An 11962-nucleotide genomic window follows, 5' to 3' on the forward strand; every position below is an offset into this window, starting at 1 on the left:
TGTGTTACTGCCAGAGGACCCCACTGCAAACTCAGGCTGTCATTACCACAGACCAACCTATCACCATGAGGGCAGGATTTGAACTCTCAGTCTATGGATATAATTTGATAATGAAATGCTTCTGCATTGCGTGTCATACAACACTTAAGAAAGGGGTTGCTGCATTTACCATGGAACCTATTTACAGTTTGAAGGACACCAGCCAGCCAATGGTATTTTTCTTGTTTTGTTAATGTGCAGCCCAAAGATGGCCCCTTATCTTGCAGAGACCTATGATTAAAAGTATCCCCACCATATGCTTTCCATATGTGTTTAAGACAGGCCTTCTCCAAAGTGTCCTTCATTTTGTGGTATGAAGGGTGTTTGGTGTTGTTTCTAGCCAACTGAATGACCTCATAAACGAAAAGTGAATGATAAGCACCTCAGCCACGGTACAGGATATTTTGTATATTCATTTGCTGGTTTTCTGGCCATGCTGGGGCAGTCTGTTACCAAAATGCTAGAAGTAAACTGTGGTTCCCTTAAACAGCTGGTACTCTCTTCTGACCTCAACCTCCCCACTTAGCGTTCAGCCCACAACTCCTCACCCAAGTAAGCTCATAACCCTTGCCCTCTCAAACCAATGAAGCAAACTCCCTACCCCACTCACACCCCCCACACACACAAACCCAAGGAAATGACTCTCCACCCCCGTCCCCCACCCAAAACCCAAAACGTTCGTTCCTCACCGTCTCTTCTTACGTGGAGGTTTCACGGGCCGAAGATACGGATTATCGATGGCCTCGTTGTCTACGTCCAAGACAGCCTGAGAATACTCGTACCGTTCAGGAAAAAAGTCATGGACACCACCACCACCACCACCACCACCACCGCCGACGCCGCTGTTGCTGTTGTTGTTGTTGTTGTTGCTGATGTTATTCACTGCCACGCCCGCATCGTCTTTGCTCCCTTCATCATTGTACTTCTGCATGATGTTTGCCCACTGGTTCTGCACGGGCAGTTGGGCATCCAGGTCTTGGTCCTTCGGCAATAAGGCATTCAGGTAAGGCATGATGCTTGGCTTCACAGCAATCACTGCAACAAACAGACAGACGCACATGCATTATAATCATCATCATCGTTTAACGTCCGTTCTCCACGCTAGCATGGGTTGGACGGTTCGACCGGGGATCTGGGAAGCCAGAAGGCTGCACCAGGCTCCAGTCTTATCTGGCAATGTTTCTACAGCTGGATGCCCTTCCTAACGCCAACCACTCCGTGAGTGTAGTGGGTGCTTTTTGTGTGCCACCTGCACAGGTGCCAGGCGAGGCTGGCAACGGCCAAGGTCGGATTGGTGTATTTTATGTGCCACCGGCACGGAAGCCAGTCGAGGTGGCGCTGGCATCGGCCACGAGTCAGATAGTGCTTTTTACGTACCACCAGACCAGGGATCCTGGCTGGTTCAATTCGATTTTGATTTCGCTTGCCCCAACATGTCTTCGCAAGCAAAGGGGGTTGGCATGGGTGCCTGTCGTACGGTCGGATTGGTTTATTTTACGTGCCACATATGCACATACATACTCTTTTACTTGTTTCAGTCATTTGACTGCAGCCATGCTGGAGCACTGCCTTTAGTTGATTGAGCAAATCGACCCCAGGACTTACTCTTTCTAAGCCTAGTACTTATTCTATCGGTCTCTTTTGCCGAACTGCTAAGTTACAGGGACGTAAACACACCAGCATCGGTTGTCAAGCAATGTTGGGGGAACAAACACAGCCTCACAAACACATACATACATATATATATATATATATATATATATATACACATACATACACATATACATCATCATTTAACGTCCGTTTTCAATGCTAGCATGGGTTGGACGGTTCGACTGAGGTCTGGTAAGCCATGGAGGCTGCACCAGGCTCTAGTCTGATTTGGCAGTGTTTCTACAGCTGGATGCCCTTCCTAACGCCAACCACTCCGTGAGTGTAGTGGGGGTTTTTTTACGTGCCACCGGCACAGGAGCCTGACCAGGCTGGCAAACGGCCACGATCGGTTTCCGTCCACCAGATCCACTCACAATACTTTGGTTGGCCTGAAGTTATGGCAGAAGAAACTTGCCCAAGGTGCCAAACAGTGGGACTGAACTCAGGACCACATGGCAGGGAAACAAGTTTCTTAACCACACAGCACACTCATATCCACAGCTAATATACATATAAATATATACGTAATGTGATGAACTGCAATTAACTTATAATTAAGATTCTAACTGTAAAGAGAATTAAATATATATTATGCTAATGAAAACGTTTCTTCACAAGGAGCAAGGGAGAGAACTCTTACATGTTCAATCGACCAAAAGTTAATTGACAAATGCACGGAGGGGAAACGGTGTTTGATTTCTTGTTTTAAAAGAGACATGATGAGCCCAGCTCATGTTTCCCCATGTCCAGCAGGTGACCAAGGGGTTGATTGGATAATATCTGTAGTTTTAGCTGGTCAAGCTTGGGAGTCCAGCCAGAAAGTCTAATGACAACTGGCACTTCGCTGCTTATGAGATTAACGTGCAAGAGGCTGAGCACTCCATAGACACGTGTACCCTTAACGTAGTCCTCAGGGAGATCCAGCGTGACACAGTGTGGCAAGGCTGGCCCCTTGAAAAATGACAATTGCTTCTGATATGACAGTATGGAGTGGGGGCATCTGGGGACTGTACCCCTATGACTGGCAGGAGAGCTAGGGGTAGACCAAGAACAAATGGGTTGGATAATACCCTCTGTCTCAGTTGGTCAGGCTAGAAAGTGTAATGACAGTTGCTCCTGATAGAACCCAATGGAAAGGGTGCCTGATGACTCTACCCCCAATGTCCAGCATGGGACCTACAGTTAAACCAAAAATCAGATGGTTGGATAATAATATTCGTAGTCTCAGTGAGTCGTGCTTGGGAATCCAGCAGAAAGGAAACTGTAATGATGGATGCTTCTGATAGGGCCCTAAGGAGGCGGTTGAATAATATCTATACTCTTAGGTGGTCAGACCTGGAAACGTGGAGGTCCGGGGCTTAGTGGTTAGGGTGTTGGACTCATGATTGTAAGATTGTGGTTTCGATTACTGGATTGGGTGATGCATTGTATTCTTGAGCAAGGCACTTCATTTCACGTTGCTCCAGTCCACTCAGCTGGCAAAAATGAGTCATCTTGTGACAGACTGGCATCAGGTCCAGGTGGGGTATACAGGCATGTAGGAGTCAGAGTCCATGGAGTCAAAAACAATTAAGAGATAGCTGGAATCAGAGTCAGAGTCAGTAAAACTATACTGACTCTGACTCTGGCTCACAATACCTTTAATCTTTCATATAAACCAGTTATGGAGATGCAATGGCCCAGTGGTTAGGGCAGCGGACTTATGGTCGTAGGATCGCGGTTTCGATTCCCAGACCAAGCGTTGTGAGTGTTTATTGAGCGAAAACACCTAAAAGCACCACGAGGCTCCAGTAGGGGGTGGTGGCAATCCCTGCTGTACTCTTTCGGAACAACTTCTCTCACTCTTTCTTCTGTTGGCCTGCTCACTTAGCTAGTAGGGTGGCGTCATTTGAAGGCTAAAACAATGCGAAGTGCATTGTGACCAGCGATGTGTAGCAACATCTGATAGCCTGGTCAGTCACGGTGATAAACCAGTTATAACAAATAGGCCTACTCAAAGTACAAGCGAATGCTTTATGAGATATGTAGACCACCACTATCACTTGATTACATAAAGAGGAGTCGGAGTCGAAGGGGCCAACAGCAGAGGAGTCGAAGTTGAAGGTTTTTGTTTCGACCCCACGGTCCTGGGGGAACGTATACGCCATGAAAATCGGGAAACCAGGCCTTATGAGTAGGTATGACCGAAGAAGGGAATCATCAGCATCATCATCATCATTTAACGTCCGTTTTCCATGTTGGTATGGGTTGGACGGTTCGACTGAGGACTGGTGAGCCAGAAGGGTGCACCAGGCTCTGAATCCAACCAGAAGTTCTTGAGATATCTTTGTCCACAGACAAACAAACACAACTGAAAAGAATACCTTCGCCTTCACTAAGGTGGAGATGGTAATGATAATTTGTAAATAATAATAATAATGACAACAACGATGTCCCTGTCATCAGCATTTGCGAACTTACATGGGAAAGCTCCGCTGTCGTCGTTGAAGAGTTTTTGTGTTTTGCCAGTGTTAGCGATGAAGCGTGTCAGTGCTCGTTCCGTGTCTCTCTTCTGAGATGCAACTTTCTCTCGAACCAGTTGATAGTCAGTCACGGGGTCTCGATATGTCTGTTGAGAGACAAAAACCAATTAAGAAAAACTAATGAAGTTCTATATTCAAGAAATGAGGAATCTCTTTTGAGGGTCGATAAATTAAGCATTTAGTCCCAGACTACTTAAATTTCTGAATATTACTTTTAAATTTTTACAGATTATTGAAAATAGATTAAAATAAAAAAAATAATTATTAAAACTCCTTTACTTGAAGTAGAAATGGAAATACTCAGTGTCCTATAAATAGGACACTGAGACAATGTAATATAGCTTATTTAAGGTTTTCATTTAGGGTCCTGTTTATAGGACGATGGGACTCAATGGATGAATAATGGCAACATTATTGAAGGTGGCGAGCTGGCAGAATCATTAGCACACCGGGCAAAATAATTAGCAGTATTTATTCTGCCATTACGTCCTGAGTTCAAATTCTGCCAAGGATTTCGGGATTGATTAAACAAGTACCAGTTACACACTGGGGTCAATGTAGTTGACTTAATCCCTTTTTCTGTCCTTGTTTGTCCCCTCATGTTGAGCCCCTCACTCCTAGATAGATTAGGTCTGAAAAACAAGGCATGATGGCTATGGTTAGAATGTCTTTCATAAATAGGTTTGCTGGACCATGATAGTCCTGGGGCAAAACAATAACAATAACAACAGCAATGAAAATCTTACAGGTGTCCGAATGTAGCTGTGAGGTCCTGGAAATGGGGGGAAATAATCCTGGATGTATGATGGGTGTTGCTTCCGTTCCCCAGTTTCGAGTATTCCAGGTAAGGGTGGTACATGCTTGTGGGTTGCTGTAAAAATTCAGACAAAAAAATAAGAAAAATTGATATAAAAAAAAAAGAGACAAAAGAAAAATTGAGATAAAAAAAATGATGATGGCATCATAATTTGATATCTGATCAATGGTGTTTTATGTCCATATTTTTCAGGCCAGCATGAGTTAGATGAATACATAGTTGAGGTAATATTTTACAGACAAATGTCCTTTCTGTTGCAAACCCTTACATGATGCACACACATATACACACAACTATGTATGCGTATAAATATATATGTAATTATATATGTGTGTGTGTGTGTGTGTATATACATGCTGGAGGCACGTAAAAAGCACCTTTCGAGCGTTGGGCCTCATGGAGACAATGACAAATGACTGAGACCTTTGGCAAGATGCTGTGCTTGAGTAGAAGACCCATCAAGCCAAGTGAAATTGCAGTTGTGACAGACACTGGTGTTGCATAACTGGCACCCATGCTGGTGGCATTCAAATGCACCCATTACACTCTTGGAAAGTTGGCGTTAGGAAGGGCATCCAGCCATGGAAAACCATGCCAAATCAAACTAAGGTCTGGTGCAGGCCCTCAGCTTACCATTCCTGGTCAAACTGTCCAACCCATGACAGTATGGACAACGGAATTTACATGATGATGATGATGATGATAATAATGATGTGTGTGTGTATGTATATCAAGGATTCTCCTGTCGTTCAACGACGTATGAGGGCTCAGCAATTTCTTGCCAAGCAACCACACAGATGATCTGTCTATAGTGATCAAATGTTTGTGTTCACATAAGCTCACTCCCTCCATCAAATCGACATTACTTGTACAGGTGCAGATGACGTAATGACGGCAGAGCATAACACAACACCTGGTATAGGAATTGAACCCACGATCTCGCAATCGTGAGTGCAACACCCTAACCACTAAGCCATGTGCCTTCACACACACATATATATACAGGGTGGCCTAAAAGTAGGTTTACAGTTATTCAACAATCTCTTTTGCATTCATATATCAACAGTTTAGATCTTAATTATAAAACAATATGAAACGATTAATAAATCTCTGAGTGAAGTATAAACAGTAGCTGCACGACATGGTGAAGTATATTTGCCACTTAAATGTGGCTAACCCTTAAGGGTGGATGCTACTGTAGCTTGTAGCCCCAGGAGGACACCTCCTCCAGCTGGCTATTGACACACTTTCTGTGCCCTATGGGGAGGATGGCTTCCCTTTGCAAATACTGATAGGGCACAGAAAGTGTGTCAATAGCTAGCTGGAGGAGGTGTCCTCCTGGGGCTACAAGCTACAGTAGCATCCACCCTTAAGGGTTAGCCACATTTAAGTGGCAAATATACTTCACGAATATGAAACCATTATTCTATGCTGATTTAGTTAACTGTAAGATAGAAATTTAAATGAAATAAAATGTTTTAAAAGAAATTTAAAGTGCCTATGTGATAACAGTAAACCTACTTTTGGGTCACCCTGTATGTATAAATATATATATATATATATATATATAGCCACTACACACATTTTTTTCTCTCCTTGTTTTTTCTGTGTCCCTTTCTGTAGAAGAGCGTAGGCTCAAAACGTAAAAGACTTTTTCTATTCATGAGCGTTATACTAATACATCTGTTTGTTTTGTACACCACCTGTCTTCGTCTTTTGTTTTTTTCGTAAACTCTCCCTATGTATCATCATCATCATCATCATCATCGTTTAACGTCCGTTTTCCGCGCTAGCACGAGTTGGACGGTTTCGACCGGGGTCTGGGGAGCTAGGGACTGCCCCAGGCTCCAGTCTAGTCTGGCAGTGTTTCTACAGCTGGATGCCCTTCCTAACGCCAACCACTCCGCGAGTGTAGTGGGTGTTTTTTACGTGCCACCTGCACAGGTGCCAGAGGGGTCTGGCATCGGCCACGTCGGATGGTGCTTTTTATGGGGGGGGGGGGCAGAAATATAGGGGAGCACCAGTGGGGAGGGGTGGTTCAGAGAAATGATGACAGGTTCTAGGCAAGTAGAACGTAGGATATCAAGAGAGGGGTAATGCATGGTGAAATAGCGTATTGAAGAGGGGGGTTCGAAGAGTAGACACCTATAATGGTGGTGGGAGAAGCGACATCCGGTATAGATGGAGCAAAAATATAGAGATATCCGGTATTGGTGGTGGGGGTGGGCAAGGGCGGGTGCACCGGGAATATGACGGGCTGGCTTAAAAATGCTCTTAGCAAAGGAAGAGGGGGGATGGCAGACAGCGTAAAGCGTAAAAGAGGGAGACAGAGAGAGAAAGAAGGGAAATAGCGGAACCCCGCGGAAATGGGCCGCCATTGAAAAAACCCCTGTATGGAGAAATAATATGCAATACGAGGCGAAGCTGAAAATAGTAATAATAGTAATAATAATAATAATAATAATAATAATAATAATAATAATAAGCAAACTTTCGACCGAGGATCATGTATATATATGTATATATATGTATATGTATGTATGTATGTATGTATGTATGTGCATATCAACACACAAACATCTCAAAAATAATTGGAGACCATCATTTTATCATTTTTGAGAGATTTATTTCTAACAATGAAACAATGATGTCTGGTGCTTTTAAATAACTTAAGTCGTTAGTGGATAAGTGTTGTGCAGTCTTTTGACGATGTATCCTGTTTAGGCATCATAATAATGAGTAGTGTCCATAAAGATAAAAACAATATTATGAGGGGCGTCTCCTTGTTGTTTTACTTGCTCTGGTCTTTTGACTGCGGACATGCTGGAGCACCACTGTAGAGGGTTTTCATCAAAGAAATCAACTCCAGGACTTCTTCTATTGTGAGCGGATTTGGTAGACGGAAACTGAAAGAAGCCCATCGTATACATGCATATGTATATATATATGTATATGTATATATATATATATGTGGTTAGGGAGCTTGCTTCCTAGCTACATGGTTTCGGGTTCAGTCCCACTGCGTGGCACTTTGGGCAGCTGTCCTCCACTATAACCCCGAGTCGACCAAAGCTTTGATTGAATTCGGTAGGCGGAAGTTACTGCCGTGTGTGTATATGTGCGTATAGCTGCTCAGTGCCTCTCCGAAAGAGAGAGAGAGAGAGAGAGAGGGTGTGTGTTTGTCCCCCCCCAACATTGTTTGGCAACTGATGCAGGTGTGTTTATGTCCCCGTAACTTAGCGGTTCGGCAAAAAAGACAAATAGAATAAGTACTAGGCTTACAAAGAATAAGTCATGGGGTTGAGTTGCTCAACTAAAGTTGGTGCTGCAACATGGCCACAGTCAAATGAGTATATACAGTTCGTATAATAAGAATTCAACGAAGATATTCAATGGCATGGCTGACTCAGAGACACGAAAGTGGTGAAAGTGGAGAGTAAATGCAAAGATTGGCATGGAATATTAGATGTGGACTTACGTGGAATAAAAACATTTTTGTTTGGTTTCTTCGCATAAATAGGAATCTGGTCGACTTTGGTACCTGGAAATATACGTCAAAGAAGTTTAGCATTACTGCAGAAAACCGTAACAATAAAACAAGAACAGGAAATGGACAGTAAAGACGGGTGGGTGAGGGGTGTAGTCTTGTGTGCTTTTGGCTAGAATTCCAGAGGTACTTGTATTGGAGAAAGCTCTTACAACAGACATCATCAACATCACTGTTTAACAACCACTTTTCCATGCCTGCATGGGTTAGAAGCAATTTACAGAGGCATATTTTCTATGTCCAGATGCGCTTCATGTAATCCATAATTACCTGTTTCCAAACAAGGTAATATTTGCCCATGGCCAGACATATCATCATAATAATTTAATGTCCGTTTTCCTTACTGGCATGGTTTAGACCAGTGGTTCTCATATAAGATTTTTGGGACTGCACCAGGCTCCAGTCTGGTTTGGATTGGTTTCTAAGGGGCTGGTTGCCCTTCCCATTAGCATTTTGTCACTAAAATATTAACTGGACTGTTCCTTTTAGAAAGTCCTGTGACTGGTCCCATTTACTTGACCTTTGAAGGTATGGAGTTTTATTGTTAGTGATTTACTGATGCCACTAAAATAATGTAAGGGTCCACTTTAATAAGATTTTATCAAACGGGTGGACTGGACAAAGACATTCTATAGAATACCCTCCATATTCACTGGACTTCATGAAAGCTTGTCTCTTTTTCTTTTTACATTATTTACAATTGATGGATATTTCTCCTCATCCTGTTTGTTGTTAGCACAACGTTTCGGCTGATATATTCTCCAGCCTTCATCAGGTGTCTTGGAGAAATTTCGAATCTGGGTTCTCATTCGAATCTGGACTTCATGAAAGCTTGTCTCTTTTTCTTTTTACATTATTTACAATTGATGGATATTTCTCCTCATCCTGTTTGTTGTTAGCACAACGTTTCGGCTGATATATTCTCCAGCCTTCATCAGGTGTCTTGGAGAAATTTCGAATCTGGGTTCTCATTCCTAAGGTATTACCCCAAAACGCCTGAAGAAGGCTGGAGGGTGTATCAGCCGAAATGTAGTGGTAACAACAAACAAGATGAGGAGAAATATCCGTCAAATGTAAATAATGTACATAATTCCTCATCTCTTAACCCTTTAGTGTTCAGATTATTCTATCAAACATAATGCCTATTGATTCCCATTGATTTGAATTAATCATGCATTATCTCATATCTTCAAGATCTTGATGGTGTAATTACTTAATGTAGAATAACATTGTAGGGTAGGTGTGAGAGCCTGGATCTGGTCAGTTTGAGCATAAAACAGATTAACTATTTTGGCCGGATATGGCCGGTTTAAATACTAAAGGGTTAAATATAGAACTTTATTATCATTTTGTTTTTATGCGGATACTTAAAAGATAGAATCTACAGTACTTAACAAGTATCGGATGAGATTACAAGAGAAATACCAAACAAAGCGTTTGTTGATGTTTGCGATTCCATTACTTTGAATTTATCAGAATTTATCTGGATTAGAAAGATTGTTGGATTGGAAAAAGACAAGACTCACCCATCTCAATTAGACTCATAACAACATCACTTAACATTGGAGTGGTTCTGCCAGACAATTCACAATACGCCTGAGAGCTCCTTCCAGCTTCACACAAAACTTGAAAAGAAGCACAAAAACAAAATTAAAAACAATATATATATATATATATGTGTGTGTGTGCATGTGTGTATACATACATACATATATATATATATATATATACATATCTCTCTATATATGTACAAACATACGAATATATTATATATATATATATATAATTAATTAATAAGGGTGAGAGAATTAGATACTAATTTAATAGTATACCTATTCAACATATATATATATATATACATACATATATATATTATATATATATACATACATATATACCATATATAATATATATATATATATATATATATATATATATACATGTACACATACATATTTCTTTATTGCCCACAAAGGGCTAAACATAGAGGGGACAGACAAGGATAGACAAAGGGATTAAGTCGATTACATCGACCCCAGTGCGAAACTAATACGATCGTGGCCTTCAGGTACAGGTTGACAGGCCACGATCGTGGCCCAGATAGAAGCACTTAATTTACAGGCATTTGTTGGGGGTCTAAATGTCACTCAAACGCTTCGATACCCCCAGAATGCAAGAGGACTAATAGTTCTACTAATGACTTTTCAGATGATGTAAAACTCGCCATACTAAGAACTAGCAGTATCGCCTGGCGTTGCTCGGGTTTGTAAGGGAAATAACTATATAAGCATTTTTAGAGAGTTATATCCAAAAAATAGCAAAAAAATGCATTAAAAATGGAAAAAAAAATGATGGTAAATTTTTTTTAAAAGTCGTCGACTCATTGTAGACATTTTTAGAGAGTTACTTCCCTTATATAATAGCGAAAAAATGCATTAAAATGGAAAAAAATGATGGTAAATTTCTTTTAAAATCGTAGACTCATCGTAGACGCGCGCTAATACCCAGAAGGGCTCGATATGAATCACGACTATAAGATACCCGGTTTTGGTTAAACTGCACCGCAAAATGTGGGAGTAGTTAGGAATCTAAATCGTAGGAGACAGACACACAACCTCTCTTTTATATATAAAGATATATTTTAACTATTTTTTTGTGTTTTTTTATGTGTGCAAGGGTAGTCTCATCTTCATAAAATGTGCTCAGGGGTCCATGCTATTATGTAAGTGCAAACCCCAGCACTTTACGGGTTAAAAAAAGCAAGAAAGAAGATACCAGAACTTACAACTTTGCATCATTTCCACCAATGTTTCGGCTGCGATGTTCTCCACCGTGGAACAACCGGAATCGTAACACAACGAACACACAACCATCTTGAGGATCTTACGACGGGGATCGCCTTCGTCTTCGGCAGGACCAGCCATACTTTTTGTATACATAGGTGTATATATGTGTATGTGTATCGTATAATATGGTCCTTTTATTGTGTCTGTGTATATGTATATTATACAGCAATTTTAATGCGTGTGTATATATATATATATATATATATATATATATATATATATATATGTTATACAGCAATTTTAATGTGTGTGTGTGTATATATATATATATATATTATACAGCAATTTTAATGTGTTGTGTGTGTATATATTATATATTATACAGCAATTTTAATGTGTGTGTGTGTATATATATATATATATATATTATACAGCATTTTTAATGGTGTGTTATTATATATATATATATATTATACAGCAATTTTAATGTGTGTATATATATATATATGTATGTATGTATATATACGTATGTTATATGTGTGTGTTCGTGTATGCACAATCGAGTGATGAAGTACTCAATACGTGCAGTAGAGTTTAT

General features: G+C 40.8%; 1 protein-coding gene across 1 annotated transcript; it reads right to left on the reverse strand.

Annotated features, from left to right (window-relative positions):
- Positions 1-224: 224 nt before the first annotated feature.
- Positions 225-11610, reverse strand: LOC115229422 (transcription initiation factor TFIID subunit 8). Its single transcript, XM_029799777.2, has 6 exons — positions 11364-11610; positions 10105-10203; positions 8510-8572; positions 4961-5085; positions 4153-4300; positions 225-1074 (listed from the first exon to the last, which is right to left on the reverse strand). The coding sequence occupies exons 1-6, from the start codon at positions 11515-11517 to the stop codon at positions 725-727; spliced, it is 939 nt and encodes a 312-aa protein (XP_029655637.1). The 5' UTR covers positions 11518-11610; the 3' UTR covers positions 225-724.
- Between the last annotated feature and the right edge of the window lie 352 nt (positions 11611-11962).

Source organism: Octopus sinensis, unplaced genomic scaffold (assembly GCF_006345805.1).
Source record: "Octopus sinensis unplaced genomic scaffold, ASM634580v1 Contig12587, whole genome shotgun sequence".
Classification (NCBI taxonomy): domain Eukaryota; kingdom Metazoa; phylum Mollusca; class Cephalopoda; order Octopoda; family Octopodidae; genus Octopus; species Octopus sinensis.

Excerpts from the sequence above, each read along its gene's own strand:
- LOC115229422 (XM_029799777.2), bottom strand. The coding sequence starts at position 11,517 with ATGTATACAAAAAGTATGGCTGGTCCTGCCGAAGACGAAGGCGATCCC. Across the intron at positions 10,204-11,363 it reads GGTGGAAATGATGCAAAGTT|TTTTGTGTGAAGCTGGAAGG; the intron begins GTAAGTTCTGGT and ends CTTCTTTTCAAG. Across the intron at positions 4,301-4,960 it reads ACAGCTACATTCGGACACCT|ACATATCGAGACCCCGTGAC; the intron begins GTAAGATTTTCA and ends GTCTCTCAACAG.